This window comes from Ammospiza caudacuta, chromosome 18, assembly GCF_027887145.1.
Source record: "Ammospiza caudacuta isolate bAmmCau1 chromosome 18, bAmmCau1.pri, whole genome shotgun sequence".
Lineage (NCBI taxonomy): Eukaryota > Metazoa > Chordata > Aves > Passeriformes > Passerellidae > Ammospiza > Ammospiza caudacuta.
In genome coordinates this window covers 15,058,096-15,082,439 of record NC_080610.1, presented here as the reverse complement: position 1 = coordinate 15,082,439, position 24,344 = coordinate 15,058,096, and the positions used below count along the sequence as shown (strand labels likewise).

Genomic DNA, 24,344 nt, shown 5'->3' with positions numbered 1-24,344 from the left:
AGTGAGAGCTGAGCACAAACACACACGCAGTGCTCTGGCTGGGCGTGCAGAATCACAGCTGGGGCTGAGGGGTGCTCCGGTGAGAGCAGGAGAAGCTGTCATCACACAAACCAAACAGCCCCGGTGGAAATGGGGGAGAGGAGCCACCAGCAGTGCACTGGTGACCTGCACAATGACAGCAGTGACCTCTTTCTTGGAAATGGGCATCGTTCACCACTCACACCTGAGGGGGATTTGAAACTTGCTTTGACTGGTTTCTTATATTCCTATTGATTTTACAGTTTTCCTTACAATTAACAGATAAGGTGCTTTTCTCCCTCCACTCAGCATGTTATTTATCCTTCCCAGACAAGGGTTATTACATGCTGTCTCTTTTTCAGGCAAAATCCAATAAATTTTCTGATCTCTGCTGTAAAACTGGGGTAAACGGATCGTGCAGAGGAGTCATCTGTCATGATTCCTCCTTAGTGTCTTGCAGGAAATGAGCAGCCAGGAAGAATCTACCAAGGCTGAAAGATGGCATTTCCTTCTTTTAGCTCAACCTCCAGGAACCCAGCCTCAAACAATGGAGTTTATATGAAATTCTCAACTTATTTTTCTCTGGGCCTGTTGTTTTGTTTTGAAGAAACCGAAAGCCTCACAAGCTTTTGAGGTTTCTGTTCTTTTTTTTTAAATGCTTATTGGATCTTTGGCTGGAAAAACACATCCCTTCAGTGAGCACTGGCACATTTGTTCAGTTGCACTTCATTAATATGCACATACTTAGCCTGCCCTTGATCGCTCTTGCTGCCACACCAGAGGTGGGGGATCAGCCGCTGGAACCAACATCCAGCTTTTGGCAATAGATAAACCATGGGAGAGCTAAAAAAAGGAGTGATTGCTCTTCACAGACTGGGGTGGTTAGCCAAGGAGAAGGACCATTCTGGGACGCCTCATACCCGAGTTTAGAGGGGCGGGTTTTGCATAATGACTGTCCTGCAGTGCTCGCTTGGCAGCCTTCCTCTGTAAGGTGCCCTGGGGCACAAGCTCTGTCCTTCCCTTGCTCCTGAGGCCCTGAGCATTTCAGTTTAACCTGAAATCCTGCTGGCATCAGTGGGATTTGGACACTTGCTTGAATTTCAGCAATTATATTTTCTTGAAGCATTTATTGGAAATTAATTCAGTGGCTGGGCAGCCTTGGAGCATGGGAGTAATGTGGGCTCTTAAAGTAAACATGAGAAAGATATTCTAGGGCAAGTAGAGGACTTTGGATGCATCAAATTTGAATTTTTCAAATTAAAAACTGAACTGAGATCTGATTTTCAGCAATGCTGGAGTGCTGTTGGGGTGGTGGTGAGGGGAGGGGTGGAAAGCTCAGTCCTGTGTCCCCAGGCAGGCAGGCAGGCAGGCACATCCCTGGTTTCATTAACAATCCTGACCAGGTGCAATTGAAATCCTTCTCCTTTTATCCCTGCTTGCTTCAGCTCCTCTTTCCCTGCTGCTCATCAGTGGTGACACAGAACAAAGAGAGAGAAGTTCTCAGTGTTTCTTACCTGGTTCCTTGGTGACCAACAGCAGAGAAACCTGTCGAGTCCTAGGCCAGAGTTTCCCAGTGAGGAGTGAATGGCTGTGGATCAGAGTCAGGACCAGTCACTGCAGAGCTGTGCAGTGCCAGCCCCTCAGCTGGGCCCAGGGCTGGCACTGGGGACCTGTGCCAGAGAAACCTGCCCACAATTCCTTAAACCCAGGCAAAAAGAGCCTTGGAACGGGGCCGGTCAGCCCTGGCTGAGGCTTTGGCAGCATGGCTCTCCATCCCTGGGACTGACATACTTTACATGCACACCGATAGCTAGATAATGCTGTGTTCAACGTTCTGGGGGTTTTGCAGTTTTTTAATAGGAAACTCCATAGAGGAGGCATTTATTTCATAAAGGAAGTTGATGCCAGTCTGGTCTGACAGCAGAGTGAGCCGATTAAAGTTTGGCAGACCCCATTGACATTTCTAATAAAGAAATCACTACCACAGCATTTTTCTCTACTTAAAGCAACAAGAGCAAGAATGGTGAAGAAATAAAACCTTTTGAGAGAAAGACGCTGTTGACAGCACCTTTTAACTTCCTCCATTTAATCACAAGTGCTCAGCTTTTGCCACCACTAGAACCCATAAAATGGCAATGCTGCAATATATTCATTACTCACCGTCCTCTGGAGTGCCTGGGAATCAGGGGTGTGCAGGGGCTGACTCACCGGGGGAAAGCAGAGCACGGAGAGTCTGTGGAGAGGCCGCGCCACAGCCACAATAAAATCACCCTGTGCCACGTTTGTTCTGGGGCTGCTGATGAGCTCTCTGGCTTGCATCTGCCACTTTTACTCACACTGCAGGTTTCCCAGCACGCCGTCATTGGGGTGCTTGGGGTGTTACTGCCCCTGTGAGCCCTCCTCAGTGGGACTGAGCCCAGCCTAACCCAGGCTGGCTCCCAAAACCAGTCCCTGCCCTGCCAGGTCCATCAGTGCTGGTGAGAAAGAAGCCATCAGCCCTGTTCAGCAGATGCTGTGCTCCGCTTCTGACCCCTCGGTGGTGGATGACAGTATTTGCTGGTAAATTTAACTTTGGTTTTATCATCTGTATCTCTCACTTCATGGTACTTATCCATCACTTGCCAGGCCATTACTCACCTTAAAATAGGTATGACAGACAGGAGGATGAAGGAGGGTTGTAAATGATAGCAATGTTTTCCATCCCATGTGTCCATCTTCCTCTCTTCTGAAGGAACCAAGGCAATGTGGAAAATAGCTTTGAATTCTCCAAAAGTCTGTCTCCCACCTGACACTTCCCAGGCAAGCCCTTGGCTGCCACTGCTGCTGTGTATTTATGGTCAAAGAGCACTTCAATCATTCTGGATAGCTCCATAACACACTTGTATTGTCCAAGTACTCTGTCCTGCACCACGATTTATCTGCCTCACCTGTGTGCAGCAGACAGACAGACAGAAGTAACCTTGTAAATCTAGCCATTCAGATATGAACTTTATGGCAAATGCTTGTATCAGTAAACCTCAAATAACTGGAAAATCTTTTGTTTAAATTATCCTTGCATCCCCGAGGAGATGTTTTCTGTGCTAATGTCATCTTCCTTCACAGGAACTTCTGCACATGTGCTGTGACAGTTTACATGGAAAGGCATCTTTAATGCGCAGTTTTAGCACCCTCCAACACGTTACTAGCTTGGAAATTGGGTGTGCAAAAAAGATGCAAAAATCAAATCTAAAAATATATTCAAGTGTCAGACTAAATTAAAATTCATGCTTCATTAAATGGGTACAGTACAACTTGAAGAAGTCTTGGTAGAAGCACAACTGCTTCTTCTGTTTGCTTTTTGGCCAGTTGGGGCTAAATCTCCTTGGAAGTGCCCATGGTATTTAGCTAATGGTGTTCAACAGTTGTTTATTCCTAGTTTGCCAGAATACCTGATTCTGCTTTTCCAGCAGTTATTATGGCCCATCCTCAAACTGATTTTAGGCTTTACACATTGCCTTTATGTTTGATCAACCATCTTCTTGCTGTGAGTTAGAATACATGCCAGCTGCTGCAGCACACCTGTGCTTTACAAACTGTTACTGGTCTGTGAAATATAAAATATAAAATATATAAAATATAAAATATAAAATATAAAATATAAAATATAAAATATAAAATATAAAATATAAAATATAAAATACTCCTTTGGTCACCCAGTGGGTGCTGTGTGAGCAAACAGCCTTGCAGCTGCTGTGGCTGCAGGCATTCTGTGCAAATACAGCCTTGGAAAAAAAGCAAAACCAAAATATATCTATCTGTGTCTGGGCTGATTTCCCCTGCCCTTTCATGCTCAGCGCTGGGCCTTGCTCTAAAGAGGGATTACAGCTTTTCTGTGCAGGAGCTGAGGGCTCTGCAGGCTGGGTGCCTGAGCCTGGGGCAGGAGTGCTGCTGCTGATGTGCCACACGCTCGGTTTTGTGCTGCTTCAGCACTGGAGATATCAGGAGATCTGAGCCCACATCTGAGCAAGAGCCATGGCTGCTTTCAAGTATAAAGTCCAACAGAGTGCTTTCTGAAATAGGCAAGTTGGCTTTTGACACAGAGGCATCGATTGCCTCCCTGTCCTTTGCGTTCACGTTTTTACATTTCTTTGACTTCTGACACCTTGCAGATTTTTGCAAATGAATGTGGTGATAGACAGGAATAAACTGAATTGTGAGAGTCAAAGATGAGCCAGAGGAATGCAAAGTAGGTCAGGAAAGGGAAAGGTGATGGGGGCATTGTGGCAGTGACATAAAGGGACATGTCAGCCAGGTAACCCAGGGAGAGGTTTCAGTCCTGCAGAGCAGTCACGGGGCATTTCCAGCCCTTTATTGCTCATCAGCCTTCACAGCCCCAGCCAAGTGCACTGGTGTCTTTCCCTAAAGGCAGGGTTTGGCTCAAAGCTGGAATATGCTCAGCTGGGAGAGCTCCCAGCCCAGCAGGGAGGGGAACAGGCTCTGTGTGCCCTGGGGATTGGTGTCCTGGCTGCTCAGGGCATCCATCACCCTGGCATCTCCACAGGAACCCCTGTAACACCTGGGAAAGGGCTGACAGCAGATTCTGCCCAGTGCACAGGAGGGAGCTCTCTGGTGGGGACAGTGCTGAGGCTGCAGAACCTTCCTGGTAACAGCAGCCCTGACTCCTGCAGAACCTTCCTGTTCTGCTCTAACTCCTGCAGAACCTTCCTGTTCTGCCCTGACTCCTGCAGAACCTTCCTGTTCTGCCCTGACTCCTGCAGAACCTTCCTGTTCTGCTCAAACTCCTGCAGAACCTTCCTGGTAACAGCAGCCCTGACTCCTGCAGAACCTTCCTGTTCTGCCCTGACTCCTGCAGAACCTTCCTGGTAACAGCAGCCCTAACTCCCTGTTTTACTGCCTTGGTGATTCCAGGATGCACTGCCACACTGTTCTCTGAAATATTGCAACTATCTGAGGCCAGGGCAAGTTTTCCACTGAAAATGATAATGTTCTCCTTGCTTTATTTTAATTAGCATTTCAGTGGAAGTGAGGAATTTGCTGATTTATGTAATTCTTTAAAAGAGGGCAGGGCAGCAAACTTGAGAGTAATTTATTTTTTGACATATATATTGCAGTGGTTTCGAAGACTTTTTGCAGCAGTTTGCAATCCTTTTCTGCAGAGCAAAATATTCACCTCAGACAGTGGAATTGCACGAAGTCATCACTGGTTCATGCATTTCATGGTTATTTGCTATTTTTGCAGCCTCATCTGTGCATTTTTACTCCCTGGCATCCTGCAGGCACGTTCATTTCTCTCTGCTGTGCTGAAGTATTAAGCAATATTTAAGAATATGTTTTCAGTCAGTTTAAGCAAAGCAAACTCTCTCTTCAGAGCTGCTGGCACACCCTGGGGCTCTGCAGGAGTGTGTTCCTCACGCACCTGGGCAGCTCCCGTGTGCAGAGCCCAGCTGTGTGCCCTGATGCCCCCAGGCTGCCCAGGGAGGGAGGGCAGAGCTCCTGTGTTGTTCAGCTGCTGGCACAAATGACTGGCAGTTGTCAGCAAGCGTTTCTTTTTCTCCCTTGGCATCTCCTCCTAGCAACATGTAGGATATACATTTCCCATCATTTGTAAGGCTTGCTTTTTCCTTCTCCAGTTTTATGAGTCGGCAGCAAAGTGCTGGGTGCGGGGAGAGAACACACAAACACCAAGGAGGTCTCCAAGGCCTGCAGCAGAACTCACAAGCAATGTTTTCAGGGCATTCAGATTTAACTCTCAGCTGTTCCAGCAGCTCAGAAGGAGATAAAAAACCTCCAAGAATTTTGCAACAGCTCTTGGGAAGCTGAGAGCACACAAAACTCAACCGAAACAAAATAACATTTCTTACACTTGAATGAGTTTAGAATTGGTGTCATTTACAAGAGAAAAATAGAAAAGTGAAGGCAAGAGTGTTAATAAATTCCACAGTAGTCCTTAGCATTGAATTATAGCAAAAAGTGAAGTCAAGGATGTGTGTGTGTTCATATGTGAAAGCCATAATTTATTTAAACTTCAGTGTGCCTCTGGTGCTTTCAGCTGCTGGATAATGAGATGATGGTGTTTCACCTTAAGGTCATACTTTACAATAAACTCCAGATATTATTATTTTCTTCTCGAGGTACCTCTAATATCTTAGGTGATTTTAAAATATTGCATAAGAATGTCAGAGACTGAAATTTGGACAGACAGCTGAGCAGTGGGAAAGGGCAGCATTGGTACAGAGTTTATTTACACAAGGCAAGCCACAATGCTTCTCCTGGGAGAAGGTTTTTGGAAAGGTTTGGCTGCAGACGGGGAAGGTCGGTGCAGATCAGAGCTCTGGGATGAGCTTGCTTGGTGGCTTAGCTGCACCACAAATGACTTGGAGATGGGTTGTGTTTTGTCAGGACAAACATTAGCGGTGGGCAGGGCACGAGGAGCTGGAGCAAAGCTGCATGCCCTGCTCTCAGTGCCGTGGGCCGCGTGGCACTGTCAGTGCACACCCGTGTGTGCTGTCCCTGGGCAGCTGTTCCATCACAGCCCTCTGTGCTGCTGCCCCCAGGGCCGGGGAGCCCCTGGTGCTCTCCTGCCCTCCCAGCATCCCTGACCCTCTGGGCAGGACGGGGCCGGGTGCTCCATCAGCCAGGGCTGCTGGGTCGGCTCCGATACACCATTTGTCCCTCTTTTAGACCTATTTCCTTCTCATCTGCGCCTCTGAATGTGCTGTTTCTGCTGACATCTCAGACTAGGGCTGACCTTTACCATGCCAGAAAAATCCAGGGCATTTTTAGGCTTTTGAGCAATGCTTGCTGCTTCATGTAAAATGAGCAAAGAATAGAAACTCAGCAATGCTACTCCAGATCAGCTCTGAGGAAGGCTTGGGGCTGAGCTGCCCCTGGTGAACAGGCTAAAACATGGCCAGGGCTCATGTTCAAAACCCAAAAGACACAGATGCAAACTGAAAATCCTGTAATAATAATGATGACCCTTGCAATATTTCACCCAAACATTTAAAAACAGTATCTTGTTCTAAATGTTTGGCTCCCTAACGCCGTTTTATTTCCTTTTTCTCCATAGAAAAGGGATAGTTGCCTGGCACTTGTTTAACAGTTTCATCTCTCACTGTACCAGACTCAAATTGAAGCAAGTTGCTCTTTAAAATTGCAAGTGTGAAAGGTTGTAGAATTGCCCTCTGGAGGTCAGGCAGGCACTCAGCTCAGGTTGTGTGTCTTAACCTCCTTTTTCTGTGCTCCTTTTGCTGTGTTCCTGCTGAACAGGTAGAGTCCCTGCTTTGTGGCTAGCTTGGTTCCCCACCTCTGTCACTGTCTCCCTTCAGTGTCTGAAAGCAGAATTGCCCCTGCAGCACGCAGGGATGAGGCTGCAGCTGGCCTGTGTGAAGATCTCCTCTGCTCCCACACTGGGGTGGATAATTGACACCAATGGCTGTAAAATCCAGAGCTCAGGGGCTGGTTTGTTGGGGGTTGGTTTTTTTCCTCCCAAGCCATCCCTCTGGAAAAGAGTTTGATCAATGGCTGAGCATTTCACACTGGTATTAATAAATGCAGAATGTTAAAGAGCCACTTTAGGAATAAATAATCTAATTCAGTTCATAATCCTAACTGTTGTTTAAAAACAAATAAAAGTAATAACAAAAACAAATTAGCCTTTATTTAAGTATTAATCTTTGATGGTAATTGTGCCTGAATAAATATTTCAGTCGCAAAGAGTGGTTGTATTGTCAGACTGAGGGCTGTGCTGTGACTGAAGCAGTGTCCTGTGCTGTGGCTGCTGCTCTGAAAGCTCTCTGCTGCTCTGTGACTGTCACTGTGCATTAGCAGCAGCTCCCTGAGTGATGGGGGCTGCTGAACAGGGCGAGGACATCCACTTGGCTCAGGCTCCTCACTGGGGCTGCTCCAGTCACATCAAAATGATAGATAGAGATATATATATTCATAAAAACACCAGCATTCACAGCTCTGGGGCTTTGTGTTGTCCAGGAGTGCAAAGCACAGCTAAAAATTCACTCTCTTGTAGTTTTAGGGGGAGCTGGTGTGGCTGATGCTCCCAGTTCCTGCTTCTCACCTAATCCAGTTGTAACACACGCACCACTGAGCTTTTCCTTATTTAACCAGGACTTGGATCTCTGCTCATGTAAAAAACTGCATTATCAGCTACTGCTTTTATTTTTGTTCCTTTCTGTTTCCCTCTGGACCTTGTGGAATGCCAGTGCCCTGGTGCAGACCAGAACTACCACCCAAAGAGTTTAATCAAAGAGTTGAGGGGCTCCAAAACAAACTAACGGAGGACTTCACATCTGTGTTTTACACTGTCAGGAAGGCAAATGTTGCAGTGGCCTAGTGCAGATTTAAATGCAGTGGAGAGGAGTGATGTAGCTAGAAAAGAGCTCTGCAGTCTGACCCTTGGACTGGGGACTGCCATGAGCTGTGCAGCTCTGGAGATCAGGAAGGTGGGATACAGGTACCCGAAGGTGGGACACAGATCCCTGACCATTGCTCAGGGCATTCCCCTGCTGGCTGATCCTTCTATGTCAAAGGAGGGGGTTCTGCTCTTGGAGGATCTCGGTGGTCAGGATGCGTTCCTTTGAAAATCTCAGTTTAGCCCTGAACTGTTCCTTTTGGCCTCCAGTGGCAGATGTGGAGCCCTGAGTCACATTGAGGATGTCAGAGATGTGCAGGGACGAGTGGGGACGCGGCTGGCACGGGGTCACTCAGCAGAGCAGGGACACAGCCAGACGTCTCCTGTGCTCCCAGCTCAGTGTTCCACGTCAGCTGCAATTCTTCATGGCTGTGTGGCTGCTCCCGTTGTGTTCCTGCTTGGAAATGGCCCCAGTGCCATGGTGTCCCTGAGTTCAGTCCAGTTCTGGCCCTGGATTTCACCTGCAGCTCCAGCAGTGCTGTGGCAGCAGTGGAAGTTTCTCTTTCTGCCACCCGTGATTGCATTTTATGAGATTGATGAGAAGAGCAAAGGGTGAACATGTTTGCAGCATGGGACCTTCTGGAAATAGGAGCCGCCTGTAATTTATGATTTACACTCATCGGGGCTGATGGAAGTGTCACTTTGTACCTATGGGAGAAATGTCTGCTCTGGAGCCACTCCCTGCTCCAATGCTCTTCATTTCTCTTTCTTACACAAACAGCTTCCAAGTTGTTTCTACTTCATCTTTTCTCCACGCTATTCATCTGCCCACTTCTCACATTCATGTAAAAACTCTGGCACCAATCCTTGGCTGTTTCATGTTTTAGATTACTTTGCTCCTAAGCATTGGAAAAGTCTGCACCAGTAATTCAGATTATTTTGTTGCTTCTTGTCTTACATCTCCACAAATTCTGCAGAACACAATGTTTCTTTTATGAACAAAGAGTGAGAGTTGTAAATCATTAAGCACAGAAATAAGAGATAGAGACATATTTTGTAGCGCTTTTCTTTTGGAATTGTCCAAGAGGAGTTTGATTCATTCGTGTTATTCCATGTTTTTACCATGAAAAAAGAGTTATTCCTTTTCCTTGCTGCAGTTTTGGAGTTGCTGCTGTTCAGTGCGTGTCCTAGGATGCTCTGATACAGCAAATACCCGTATTGCGTTTTGAATTTCCATTAGCTGTGCCGGCAGTCAGAGGCAGCCGTCCAGACAGGGAGCGTGCTGTGTGTGAGCAGCTGAGCAGTGGCACAAATGCACAAATGCCCTTTGTTCCTGCAGGCAGTGTGGTGGTGCCTGTGCTGTGCATGTCTGGGAGCAGGAGCCAGGCCGTGCTCTCAGTCCTGGGACTGCAGGGTCATTTCCATGGGCGAGGGCAGGAGTGATTCTGTCAGTATAAACTGGGTGAATTTACGGAGCTGAAGCGCAGATTGTGGTGATCAATGAGAGCCCAGCTCAGCAGGATTCGGCTGCTGGGATTCATGGCTGTTTAGCAGAGCACTCCCTGTGTGTGCCTGGCTGAGGAGCTGAGTCCCAGGGAGGGGCAGAGCTGCTGTGGTTTGGGCAGGGCCAGCTGTGGATGGAGCTGAGTCCCAGGGAGAGGCAGAGCTGCTGTGGTTTGAGCTGTGGATGCAGCTGGGACTCCAGGGAGAGGCAGAGCTGCTGTGGTTTGAGCTGTGGATGCAGCTGGGACTCCAGGGAGAGGCAGAGCTGCTGTGCTCTGAGCTGTGGATGCAGCTGGGACTCCAGGGAGGGGCAGAGCTGCTGTGGTTTGAGCTGTGGATGCAGCTGGGACTCCAGGGAGAGGCAGAGCTGCTGTGGTTTGAGCTGTGGATGGAGCTGAGTCCCAGGGAGGGGCAGAGCTGCTGTGGTTTGGGCAGGGCCAGCTGTGGATGGAGCTGAGTCCCAGGGAGAGGCAGAGCTGCTGTGGTTTGAGCTGGGGATGCAGCTGGGACTCCAGGAAGAGGCAGAGCTGCTGTGGTTTGAGCTGTGGATGCAGCTGGGACTCCAGGGAGAGGCAGAGCTGCTGTGGTTTGAGCTGTGGATGCAGCCGGGACTCCAGGGAGGGGCAGCAAGCCATGAAATGGAAGCAGTGCTCGGCCAGCAGCCTCTCCTCTGTGCTGCCCAGGAATGGGGGCACTCAGGGCGTGCTCTGCATCCCTCCTCACACAGGCACCACCCCCTCCCTTCTGCTCCCAAAATTTAATCATTCTTCACCTCTGCTCTTCTCTCTAATTCTGCTGAAATTGGTCTAATGTACTGCAGGGAATGGCAGGGACTCAGATGGACTGATTGCATAATCCTTTCTTTATTAAGGAGCTTGGAAGAAGAAAAACAACTCTCAAACCAGCTTGTTATAGCCATCTATGCCACTGCAGAAATGATTTCATTCTAAGCATTTTATCCTCTCTACTTTTAAACCTTCCCAGATATTGTGTTTTCCATTTCTTTCTGAGGCTCTTCCACTGTCCTTTTGCTTTGAATTTGCTCCATGTTTCCTGTTGTTTCTAATTATACTCTCCTGCCTACCTGCTCTAGCAATTTTCTCTCCTTGACGGATAAATCCTTGAAATATTTGTGGAAAGTGAGCACTTTCTGCTTCATGTGCCTTTTAAGCCTCACCTACTGATTTTTTTTAGAAAAATCAGCAACCTACCTTCTGCTCTACTTGATGTTCCTTTAAGTACTGCTCATTCAGGCCCTCTGGAAATCTGGCAGATTATTTCTTCTGCCGTTTTTCTAAAAACCCTGCCCATTTCCTGCAGTCCTCATGGCTCTTGTTTGTACCTTATCCTGCTGTGCAATGACAGCAGAACTAAAGTCAAGCAGCTTGAGCAAAGCAAATGGAAAACCATGCCTGAAAACCCATTTATATTCACAGACGGTAGTGATAATTCTGGCAGGGCTGTGTTTTAATTCTTCACATTGGCTGCTTTTAATGCCCATAACAGCTGCCTGTTGGATTTCTCCACACAAATTCCAAGAACCGTGGTAGTTTGGAGGTTTGGAGTAAGTTCCCCATCCAAAATTTCCATTTTGCTTGCTTGGAGCAGATACTCTAAGCCCACATTTTTGGTGATTTTGTGTCCCAGCTCATACCCCCTCGAGGATTTTCATTGCAGGGAAAGAAGAGCAGTGTCTGTATTTGCAAAGGTTCCATGTTAGCCTTGCAAAGAAAGAGAGTGTACATTCAATGAAGTCATTAAAGACTCATAATTGGACTAAGAAACTGTGAGGCAGTAGCAGTAAGAGTGAAAACTAAATAAGAGTGAGTAGTTCAAGCAGTCCCGTGTTCAGGTGTGTGCTGTGACATGTTACTGGAGCAGAAATTGATCTTCACTCACTGCTTCTCCCCCTTACGTGAATGATTTATGAACCTGTTGAAGCTGTTAATGATTACTAACATTACTGAATTCATAATTATAACAATTAGGGTGTCTCCTCCCCTGCCTCCAGCTCAATAAAATCAATATGTCTTTTTCAAGGGCTGGATGTGCACCTTTCCAGAGTCACTAGCAAAGATTTCTGAGCTCAGGCTGAGGCTCCCCAGGCAGGAGCAGGGCTGTGCTGAAGCTCAGCAGTGAATCTGCTGTTGGGGTCCCTGCAGACTGAGCTCTGCTCTCACAGTGCCTGTGGAGCCCAAGTTCCAGCAGCTGCAATTTGGGAAGGTTGGGTGATGTGTTCTGGCATCCCAGCTGACAGCATGGGCTCCTCACCCTGGCTAGGGGATATTCCCTATTCTCAGGGAATATTATTTCCTATTCTCAGGGGATATTTCCTCTTCTCAGGGGATATTTCCTGTTCTCAGGGGATATTTCCTATTCTCAGGGCCACATTCCTGAGGATTCCAGGGAGCATTTCATGCCATGGCTGTTTTTGTGTCTCTTCCACTTCTCTAGTTATTAGTCTGATCATGTTATTATTTTTACTGAAAGAGTAATTTCCTTTTGGAAATGACAAACAAGTGCAGCCACGTTCTGGCAGAGTGCATTGAGGTAAGGAGGTGGGAGCCCACCCTTCTCATCTGCCTCCTTAGATCAGGCAATATTTAAAGTCCATTTAAGTCTATCTGCAGTAATGGGTTTGTTTACAGCTGTTTGGCTGGAGGTGATTTGAGGACACAGAAACTTGGAAGGAATAATTCTGGAGGAGGGAGCTGTTAGCAGCCATTGCACGTTCCAGAAGCTCACAGGCAGGAGGAGGCGCTGCGCTGGCCATTATCCCTGGCATGTCTGGGGTGGGATGGGCTCTTGGAATTCTGACCTCAGCTCCAGCCAGGGCGGCTCCTCTGCCTGCTTCAGCCATTGGAATAATCAGCTTCTGCAGAAGCCTTCCAGGGAATAGGCATTTCACATCCCTAAGTGCTTTTAGATGGAGCTTGGTGAGGTTATGGAGAGATGGTTTGGTGTGGTGGTTGTCCCGGCAGGGAGCAGCCCGGCCCAGGGTGCAGCTCTGCTTTCTGCTGCCTTGGATGTCCCTCTGCAGGGGGAAAACTGCCTGCCACAGGGGTCTCTGTGCTTGGGGTTTGCTGCAGCAGCTCCTGCACCGCTGGCTGCAGCTGCTGCACCCCTGGCAGCAGCTCCTGCACCCCTGAGTGCAGTGACACCCGGCTGCTGCTGCTGCTGCTGCTGCTGGGGGACACAGAGCCGCCCGAGGGTGGGACTGGGAGCCCCCAGGGACAGACCCCAGCAGGGACACCCAGGGACACAAACCAGTGCTGCTGATTCCTGCACGGATTGCTGCAGTGCTCCCTGCCCTGGGGGGCTTTGCTGTCTCTGGGCACCCCCCACAGGATAGTTCCCTGCAGTGTGACTACAGTCATCACCTGTCACTGCTGTTATTGTTAATATTTGATATTTTTATTGTTTTTATCCTTGCCATCACTCCTGAGAGCACACCCAGGGATTGCCAGACCCTCGTGTCCCCGTGCCCCTGCCCTGAGCTCAGGGGCTGCACAGCCTCGGGCCCCAAGGGGCTGCACCAGCAAACCCCAAAAGGGTTGACTCCAGCAGCTCATGCTGATAACAACATGACTTCTGAGAGCTTTTGAACTCACACAGTTTTTAATGTCAGCAGTACATCAAAAGCAGTGATGTGGTTTGACAGGGACTCGGCTGCAGACCTGTCCCATCATCCTGTCTGCGTGATTTCCTCATGGCTCTCACATCATCCCAAGGTGTGTGGAGGGGAAACATCTGCTCCAACAAATGTACCACAGCTGCCGCAGGGACAGGGCCTTGTCCTGGTTGGTACAGACAGAACAATTTACTGAGAAATAATCCAACTTGAGAAAGGTGCTACACCAGGTGGATTTCAGAGGTCTCTGCTAACCAAGATTGCCCCGTAATTCTGTGATTTAAAATATATTTCAGCCTAAAGCTCTTTCAGAAAGCTGGGTTTGGAGGGAGGTAAGGTGCATCTTCTCTCTTCAGTTTATTTTTCATATTATTGCTTAAAAATAAGAAACAAACGGGATTCTGGAAACTTCTCTTTCAATATTAAGAAAGATGGAAAGTATTTCCTCTTTTAATTCTAGACTTGGCAAACACTGAACAATTGTGTAAAGAAAAGTCTTTCTAGAAATTTTTACTTCAATTGAAAGGGACTTTGCAGTTTTGGAAGATGTATGAGTTCAGCAGAAATACTTGCTGAATAGTTCACAGCACAGGAAATTCTGTAGCTGAGGGTACTAATCTCATATATTGGATGTGCCTTGGCAGGTATCTCCAAATAAGTCACTAATTTTGAAATACTTGGACAGCTTGAGTCTTGTGGAATGTAATGCTGCTTTTATATATGATTGCATTTGTGGAACCAGTGTGGACACTAATAAGCAAGGCATTAAAAATGTGTTACAGATCTCAGCATGGAGAGCTGCAGCTAAATGCTAAGGCACCAGTCTGGATTCAATGCCACAATTAATTTATTTAAAAATTAGTGGGGGCATAATTTCAAAGGCATTCTGAAGTGCAAAGTCTAACCCCACATATATTAATGCACAAGTGTAAATGTGCTGGTCCTGTGTGAGAGGGGTTTTCAGTGGATAAATATTTGTGGGATGAGGAGTGATGATGCTGCAGGGCTGCGTGCTGAGCACGGCGCTTGATCCCAGTGTGGTGTGCTGGGATTACTGCACAGTAAATATTTGCAGGGCTGCCTCTGGAGGGTTTAGCATGGAGATCCTGGGTCTGGTTCCCTCAGAGCAATGCGGGGCTTGTGCAACTCCTGCCATCCACAAAAGGTTTCTCTCGTTTCCAGGAGGCTGTGAGGGTGTTAACAGCCTGCCAAATTGTGTGTGAATGAAACATGGAAAGCTCTTTTAGGAATGCTCGGAGCGTTATTGATCCAGAGGCTCAGCTCTGGGGATGCTGTGGATTCTCACTGGGCAGCACCTCCTGCCTCCTGTGCTGAGCTGTTCCTGACTGGAGCCTTTAGACCTGGCTTTCCTGCCCGTGCCATGGCAGCTGTGGTTCATTTTCCATTTCCCCCTTGTTCACGACCACATGCCCTGGTTATCCGGTGCAGTGTGGGGTGAGCCTGGGCTGGAGCCTGCAGACACTGAGCTGGGAGCACCTGTGGCTCTGTGCTCTCCTCCTCTGCAGTTTCACCGCATTACCAGTGAGTTATCCCACATTTATTGTGATTTTTGTGCCGAGGACAGTAAAGCAGCGGGTGGAGAGAGCTGGATCGAGTGTATTTGCAGGGTTTTATTGGGCTTTGCACTGTCAGTAAAAGCATTTTTGTAGCCTTCAGCTCTGCCTCCTGCAGAGGAGCTGGGGCTGTGCTGCTCGTGCCCCGTGAGGGGCTGCTGCAGAGGGACCGGTGCCTCTGACTGCTGGGTGATTATCACACTTATTGAGTGATTATCACATGGCATAAAGTCAGTGTGATTTACCCCTCCCTTGGCACCATGTGGGAAATGATCCCTGTGTCTGCCACGCCAGGGGATGCTCAGAACCCCGGTTCTGAACTGAACTGCTGGCTCGGTGGGTAATTATGTTTTAAATTGATATTATATTGAGAGGTTTGCTAATTTTTGCTCACTTTTGAATTGAGTTATCTGGGAAAAGTGCTATCAACAGCTGGAAAATCATATAGTGAATAATTTATTTGACAATAGCAAAAAAATAAAAGTCAAATAAATAATTCAGCAAATATTTCTCAACCAACACTACTGATGTCAAACTCCAGAGAGATGGATCAATTTTTAAAAATAACTCTATTACATGATTAGCAGACTCATTTCTTGGTGATTTTTCTTGCTAGTTGGTTCACTTCATATGGTGATTCCCACAGAAAAATGACTTTTCAGTCTACCTATCCTGAATTTTTAATAGTAAGATGACACTGAATAAAGTTAAATTTTAATGTAGTGCTGTATGTACCACCTTCTCTTGATCCATCAGCGGTGAGCAATGATCTTTGCTGTAGCACAGTGCCACAGGTTCTACAGACATTGGATTTAGAGTGCCCTCTCTGACCTTGGGATGGGCTGAGCCCCAGGTCTCACCTTCTGTCTAAAATATTTGAGTTGTTGTTGTTTGTGTGATGTGTGGAGGATGAGCTGTCGGTGTGCTGCACCGTGCTGCTGGGTTTGGGTTGATGAAATTCCTGCTCTTTGGGTGAGCTCTGACATGTTCCCTGAGCGCCAGGGCGGGCTGGGGGTCCCGCTGGCCGGGCCTGGCAGATGCCAGCCCTGGCTGGGGGCGCTGAGCTCCCGTTCTGGAGCTGAGGCAGCCCCTCAGTGCTGGCAGGCCCTGCCCTGCCTGTTTAACTCCTGCTTCGTGGCACTTCCTGCAGCATTTGATTTTTTACCTGAAGTACCAGTTGTAGAACAAAACAGTCCACGGAAAACCTGCGGTTGTTATTGCAGGTATAAAAGCTTTCTCCAAAAACAAGGTGAAAAATATTCATGATTGCACTCCAGCTTGGAAAGCAGAGGGAAAAGTCAATTGGATTGGATTCATTAAATAAGAAATGTCTCTCTGTAAGAGCACTGTGATGGTTTTACCTTGTGGTGCCTGGGAGAGGAACCCAGAGAAGCTGCCCCAGCCTGGCCAGCCCCAGAGGGCTCCTGCAGGAGTCAGGGATTTTATTTGCAAACAAATCTAGGTCTGCTGCAAGGCAAAACTGCACTGAGAGACACAAGAAACAGGGGAAGGATTCCCCTGATGGGTGAAGGGAATGAGAGGGGTTTGTCTTTACAAAGCAGCTGAGGGTCTGCTGGCAGGGGAAGTTAGGTACAGGGAGGTGAGAAATAATGGGAAGAACCATGGATTCCATAGGAAATTCACTGACTGGCACAGGGAGAGGAAAAGGGAGGTTATACATGAAAAGGGGCATTGGCTATTAGGGGTTTGGGAGGTCTGCACCTCTCAAGCACCTCAGGCAGTGGGGAAAGAAAGAGGGAGATGTGGCTGCGATAAAATTGGGATAAAAAGGAAGCTCCATCCTCCAAAATTTCCTCCGAGCGACCCACGGGGAATGCCCCTGGGCTCTCCCTTTACTCAGGCAGGGTTACAGGACTGCTCCGACTCCTTTTTGGACGCCAGCCCCGGTGTTTGTGGGTCCCTGTCGTGCCAGCCCTTGGTGCCCTGCAGGACCCCAGCACGAGGGGCTGTCACACACGGAGCAGGAGGGCTCCGTGCATCACAAGGGGCTGTTTATTCTGCAGAGACGTGGACAGGAATGCAAATGTCCCTCCTGCCACAACAGTTTGACTCAGATGTGGAGGCTGCTTAAAACAAACAGAAAACCCTCACAAATAAAAGGATTCTCTCTCCTGAGACCAGGGTTGTGGATATTTTTTAAGAATTCAGCAAAGACTAGACAGACAATCTTTTCTTGGTGAAAATAAACTAAAAGATTATCGGGATTCTCTCCTGGCTACTTTAAATATAGATGGGATATATATATATAAAAATATATTCCTTCTGGTACAGGAGATTTTTCACTCAGTGATTTCTTTTCTCTTAATATCTTCTAGTTTCCTCCTCCTTTTTTCCCCCACCCAAAATCTGTTTAGGTGTGAAGACAGTTTGTTACTGGGCTGCATGTTCCCAGGAGCACTGCAAAAATATGGATAAAATCCACTTTATTTAAAGACTTTGGCAGTGCAGGGGATCTGCTGCTCTAGGGGGGTGTAAATGCAATGCCCATGGGCTCTAGGGGAGCTCTAGGGCTGGGGAGAGAAGGCAAGGAGGTACCAAAAAGTAAATATTCAGAAGGAAGGGCTGATTCTCTGGTGATCCTTTGATTTCCTTTGCACCTCCTCATTCTTGGTTAGGAAACAAGTCCTGTTCAGTGGTGGTATCAGGAGTAATGGCTTAAAATTCCAGAAGGTTTGTGAAATCCTTTTAGTGAAATTGTTTGCATTCTGGGGAAAATATCATAGGAAAAGGTTTCTTTTTTTCATTTTTAACAGAATCTGTATCAGAAGTGAAATGTTTTTTAAAAAATACAGAGCTTTGTTCCAGCGTGGCAGTGCTTTGGCTTTTCAGGCATTTCTCCTGCATCTGCTGTGGGTTGATGTTGTTTCCTCCCACACAGGGAAGGAAACTTGTGGGCTTTGTCTGAATGACAACACAGCACATGGCCTTACTTTTACCCAAAAAATTAACTTCTGTCTGAAATGTCACCTTTTTTCCACTTTGTGCTGCATAAATCATCTCATTCCCTCTTTTTAGGAGAAAGTAATTTTCAGTTTAATTTTCTCTCTGGTGTAACGGTTTTCACAGCCCCCTTCAGGCCTGCTGGGGTCAGCTGTGCTGCTGCCACCCTTCTCTCAGCTGGGAAGGTTTCCCAGTTCTGCCAGGGACCATTTCTCCCTTTGCTGAGCTCTGCTGTCCCCCTTGCCCTGGCTGTGCAGCGTTTCAGGCCACAGACTGCTTTGGTGCCCTGCAGGAGATGTGCTGTGCACGTTTGTGGGGCTGGAGGAGAATCAAATTCCCTTTTCTTTCCTCTGCTGTGCCCTGGGCTCCGTGTTCACTTTGCTGTGACCCATCCTTGCATATCCTGCCCATTCCAGCCTGCTGCAGCCAGGGATGGAGCTTGGTTCAGTTTGTGATGGGAGCATTGCAGGGCTGCTCTGGGGAGGTTCAGTTTGTGATGGGAGCATTGCAGGGCTGCTCTGGGGAGGTTCAGTTTGTGATGGGAGCATTGCAGGGCTGCTCTGGGGAGGTTCAGTTTGTGATGGGAGCATTGCAGGGCTGCTCTGGGGAGGTGCAGGAGGAGCTGGGGCTGGAGCTTGGTTCAGTTTGCGGTGGGAGCATTGCAGGGCTGCTCCGGGAGGTTCAGTTTGTGGTGGGAGCATTGCAGGGCTGCTCTGGGGAGGTTCAGTTTGTGGTGGGAGCATTGCAGGGCTGCTCCGGGAGGTGCAGGAGGAGCTGGGGCTGGGGGCACAGTGCTGGTGAGGGCAGCGTGGGATCCCTCACCTGAGAGCACTGCCCGCACCCCGAGCTGCCCCTGGGTGTACAAGGTGTCCCCTTCCAAGCAGGGTGTGAGATCCCTCTGGGCAGTGCTCACTGAAGAAGCGCGGTACCAGCACTGGCCCAGTGTAGCCGTGGTATTTTCTGAAAAATCCTTTCCTTAGGATTTTCCCTCCTGAGAAGCTGAGAGGCCTCAGGAACAAAATGTAAACAATGATTATCTGCTGCTGTGGGATGCAACAGGTGCATCTGTGATTGGGCTCATGGGGTTGTTTCTAATTAATGGCCAATCACAGTCAGCTGGCTTGGACTCTCTGTCCCAGACACAAACCTTTGTTATCATTCTTTCTTTTTCTGTTCTTAGATAACCTTCTGATGAAATCCTTTCTTCTATTCTTCTAGTATAGTTTTAATACCTTTCTTCTATTCTTCTAGTATAGTTTTAATATAATATATATAATGAAATAATAAATCAGCCTTGTGAAACACGGAGTCAGCTCCTCATCCCTTCCCTCGCCCTCAGACCCTGTGAGCACCATCACAGCCTCGGGCACAGCCCTGTCTGAGCCAGGGGCAGCAGAGGACATTGTCTGAGCATTCCAGAGCTCCTCAAGCACAGAACTGGGGTTTAGGGAAACCCTGCACACACCAGGCTCTCTGCCAGGGATTGCAATGCACTGTCCCTGCTCACACAGTCCGGATAACTGAGATTCAATGGTCACAGCTGCAGAAAGCAGCTTCTGATCCCACCTAGGGCACCATGAAATGAGGCTGCATTCAGGGCTAGTTTAGAAATCCTGCTCTCTTTTCCATGGCATGAAGAAATGAGAAATTGAACACAATGTGTTCCATTTTGGCTCGCTTTAAATTCCATCCAGGAGAGACGAACACAGCGCATCCACTGAAATACAAACCTTAAAGAGGATCAGAGCAGCCTCTTCAAGAGGCATTGGGTAAAGCTCTGAATTCACTCAGCACAGTGGAAAGCTCTGAGGATCTTGGGAAGAGTCCCAGTCTGGGGCTGTTGTCATAAATGGTCTTCATAAAAGTGAATCCTTAGTTTCAGCTCTTTTCCCACATCAGCTGGGAAGCCTGCTGGGGTTTGGGTGCATTTTGGGATTCTCTAATCAGTTGCTGAAATGTTCCTTTTTTCCTGGTTGCACTCTCCAGCAGAAATGCCTTGTGACACCTCAGTGCTGTGCCAGTCTGCCTCCTTGAGGATTATCCCACAGAAAGAAATTCTGCTCTTTCCTTTTCCCTCCACACGAGCACTGAAGCTGGCTCAGCATTCAGTGCTTCAGGAGTAAAACCGTTCTCAGGAGATTGAGTATTTTCCTGTCTCTCTCGATGCCACTGGCCTAAGGAGCTCACCTTAATGCAATCTTCACTGCCTTTCCATGCAGTTAGCTGGTTTTGTAACAAACTTTACAGGAACTGCATCAATTCCCTCTCCAGTCTTCCCTCTATGCATTTCTGCTGTATGGAACCCTCTGACACAAACCTGGAACCCGGGGAAGGACAGCTCCCAGAGCCCCCACAATGTCACACCCAGCCAGGCTTTGCTCTTCTCTGGGGCTTTTCTCTCTGGGATCCTGCCAGGACTGGCTGCTATTAGACAACCCACTTTTGTAATTCTCACAACAAGCTCCATTATCTGGAATTCCTGGGTTAGCAAAGGACAAAAGGAGCTTCCCACTAACGCTCACAGCAAGGTAGCAGTATAGCCAAAAATTAATTCTGAGTTTTGCAGTCCTCTGCTCCCTGCTGCCCTTGTTCATGGACCCCATCCAGAGCTTTGACCTTTCTTCTATGACTGTGTTTTCAATAAACAGAAAATACTTTGGTGCAGTGGTTTCCCCTTTCAGGCAGAGATTCCCTTGAGGTTTGTTCACGTGCTGCTTTAGCAGGGAGGAGATGCAGTGTGCTCCCTGAAGGGGTCTGGGGTCACTTTGGGCTGCACTTTCAGCCTCTGTTTGCCTTTGATCTGGTTGTGTTTCTCCCCTGTGAAATGGAGCAGTGCACAGTGATCCAGTCACAAAGTGTTACTGAGCCTCTTGAATTGGTGGGAAATAACCTGAAATCTTAAAACAAGTACAAATTATTAATTCATTGTTAAATCCATCATCTTACCAAATCCTCTCTTTGAAGGAGCCTTAATCCAAGGTATTATTAATATAAAAGCAATTATATTCCTGGCTTATCAGTGATGTGAGTGAACATTTCATCCCTTTTTTCTGCAGTGCGGAGGGTCCTGCCTCTGAAATCATGCAGATTGATTTTGAAATTGAGGAGCTGACTGACCTGCCTGAGACCCAGCTCATCACCTGGCAGGTGGAATATCCTGGAGACACCACATCAGACCTGGGCATCTCCAAGATCTACGTGAGCCAGAAGGACCTGGTAGGAGTTCTCCCTTTGGCTATGGTAAGGAGCTGTTTGGCATTCTGCAGGGCTTGAGCACTCCATAGCTGGGAGGGACAGAAGGAAACACCTGGAGAGGCAGACCCTGCCTTGGGAGGGGAGAGCACAGCTCCCTTGGAGGCCAGCTCCTGCTCTTGGGCTGCTGCACTGGCTTTGGGGGCAGAGGCTGAGTTGATGGCATTTCCCTGCTCAGAAGGTTTTGGGTGCAGGAGCTGACAGAGTTGATGGCATTTCCCTGCTCAGAAGGTTTTGGGTGCAGGAGCTGACAGAGTTGATGGCATTTCCCTGCTCAGAAGGTTTTTGGGTGCAGAAGCTGACAGAGTTGATGGCATTTCCCTGCTCAGAAGGGTTTTGGGTGCAGGAGCTGACAGAGTTGATGGCATTTCCCTGCTCAGAAGGGTTTTGGGTGCAGGAGCTGACAGAGTTGATGGCATTTCCCTGCTCAGAAGGTTTTTGGGGCAGGAGCTGACAGAGTTGATGGTGTTTCCCCACTCAGAGCTGCTGTGGGTGCAGTACCAGGTGTGCTCAGGCACTCCTCCATCGTGGTGCATCTCTGATCTGAGTGCTCTTACCTTGGGCTGGGACACAATAATCCTGAGAAACAGGATTGCCACTGAATCCTGGCTCCATGTCCATTTGAGAGTGAGAGAAGAAATGCAAGGAGTGGCATGAGCTCTGATTAATTTGAATTAGTGGGGAGCACAAAATTCAGTGTGTAGCCAGCTGTCTGTTCCACAGAAATGCATTCAAACAGGCACCCCATGGTCACAGTGGAAACCACAGGACATGAAAATGGCCTGATCCTTCAGCCTTGTTTTCACCTAAAAAATGCCTGTTAGATACCCACGTTTCAAGTACAATCAGAAATTGGTGCATTTCTCTTCTGTCCCTTTCACATTTCTGTGTTGTTGGAGATGAAGCACACTTGTGTAAGGTCTGGCTGTGTCTCGTTTCTGTTCTTAGGCAATCTGTTAGAAAATATTGACACATTATTATTTAGTGCTGAAAGAAAACCAAAAATCAATCTCAAAGCATTTTAAAAAATGTAACCTGGATGTTTGCCTGGTGATGGCAAGTTAATTATGCCATTACTGAGGACTGGAGGTGCTCTCTGCACTTTGAGACTCCCAGAATGGGCTGCTCTTGTTATTTGTATTTACCAACTACAGCTACTGAGATGCTGTGGTTCTTTATTTTACCAAGCCCACGTTTTCTCCCTGGTGGCTCGAGGCTGGGGCTGGCTCACAAATGGAGTTGTGCCACCCTTTGCATGGCTGCATCCTCCTGCTGAGCCCTGGGGAGGCTCTGCTGCTGTGCTGGGAGGGAGGAGGCTCTCAGAATACCCTGGGCTGGGGCATCAGTGCAGCCACACGAGTTCTGGTGGGGTTAAAGCTGCGGGACTGATGTAATGTGAGATGTTGGGGGTTCTGTTCTCTCCATACATAATTGAAAAGATAAAAGGTTTCCTCCCCAGTGGTCCCAGGAAAGCAGAGTTCTCCTCAGGTGTGCCCACGAGCCGTGATTGCTTTATTATCAAGTGATATAGTGGCAAAATATAGCTCTGAGAACAAAAATAGCTGCTGCTGGCAGCTGCTACAAATCAGCTCAGTCTCTTAATTTCCATTAAAGATGAAGAAAAGCCATTGTGCAGCAGCCCAGAGCTGTGTGCTCAAAGGTCACATGCAGCCTGTAGAGCTGGCAGGAGGTGGCATTTGCAACAGGCGTGGGCACGGTGGGAGGAGAGGGGGCACAGACAAAAGGCAGCAGTGCCTGGATCCCCGACAGGCTGGGAGCAGAAACCCTCCTGTGCTGGAGTGCCAGCCAGGGAGCTCTGGGGACTCCCAGCCTCCAGATCTTTGTCCTGCTTCGCTTTGTGCTCAGGAAATGATGATTCACGTGCAGCCCTTTGGGCGTCCAACTTTGATTAGTTCGATACTTCAGCTTTCCCCGTGCTCCTTGCAAAGCTGGCTTGGCATTTGCAAATTCAAGTGAAATTTAAAAATAATTTCCCCTCTTCCATTTAGAAAGAAGCACAATGGAAATAATGTGTTATGTTATTTCGCTGGTTTTGGAGACAGGAATCATTTGGGTTGGTTTTTTACTGGTCTTTATAGCAGAACATATAATTTCAATGTGTGCCATTGTTTCAACCAGCACCTGACGTTCTTTTTAAAACTTTAATGAATGTGTTGACAGCAAGTAAACTGTTCTACTTACCATCAGCATGAGAAGCTGGATAAGCAGACCAGGTAAATAAATAAAATCAGTTGTGGCAGTAAAGAGGCTATTTATTATAAAGGAAACTTTATTTGTACTACAATTATTTTTAATAATTACAGGGATCAGCTGTCATGGCAGTGGCTGGCTCTGATGGATTCTATAAACACCCAGGGTATCAATGCCCTATAAATACCTGTACCTGACACATTTCATTGGTAAATAGTTCATGTTCTGCTGGAGACTGGGGGTTCCCAGTGGGAATCTGGAGCTGTTCAGCCTCCTCTCCCCACCCACCCTCTGAGCTGACACCCAGGGTGCTTTGGGGTGAAGTCTGGGCTTTTCTGAAGGCTGAGGCTCCCCCTTGGCAGGGATGTAGATGAACAGGTTGATTTTGGGGGATCTGTTTGGCTGGGAGCAGCCTGGGCTCTGCCTGGCAGCTGAGCAGTGCAGGATCACGTCAGCCAAACCCTCTGTCCCACTCAAATTCAATGAGGGAATGTTCCTAAAGACTTCACTGACAGCTTTATGAAAAAGAAAGAGATGTCTAGAGAGTAGATAAAAGCTTTTACCTTCCTAATTCATAGCTTTTAAATTGCAATTACAGTTTTCGGCAAGTTTTCAAATATTTAATTAAAATGTTACCCAGTGCTGAAAATGAGCCTTTTTAAATCAAAATGATTAGTGAATCATGGATGAAATCTACTCCTAAGAAAGGGAGGAGCCGTTGGATCACTGTGATATTGCCAGCAACCACTTTCTTTTCAGAAATATATTCTATTGCTTCCTGAAATTAGACAGGTCAAGGACTTCAGGTTTCACACCATAAACCAGA

General features: G+C 47.7%; 1 protein-coding gene across 1 annotated transcript in view; it reads left to right on the top strand.

The window, feature by feature from the left end:
* LOC131565763 (transmembrane protein 132D-like) overlaps positions 1-24,344 on the top strand; it is a 181,432-nt gene that overhangs the window by 91,212 nt on the left and 65,876 nt on the right. Inside the window, exon 4 of the mRNA XM_058816822.1 lies at positions 21,112-21,295. Coding sequence (XP_058672805.1) covers positions 21,112-21,295 — 184 coding nt within the window. The remainder of the gene's footprint in view (positions 1-21,111; positions 21,296-24,344) is intronic.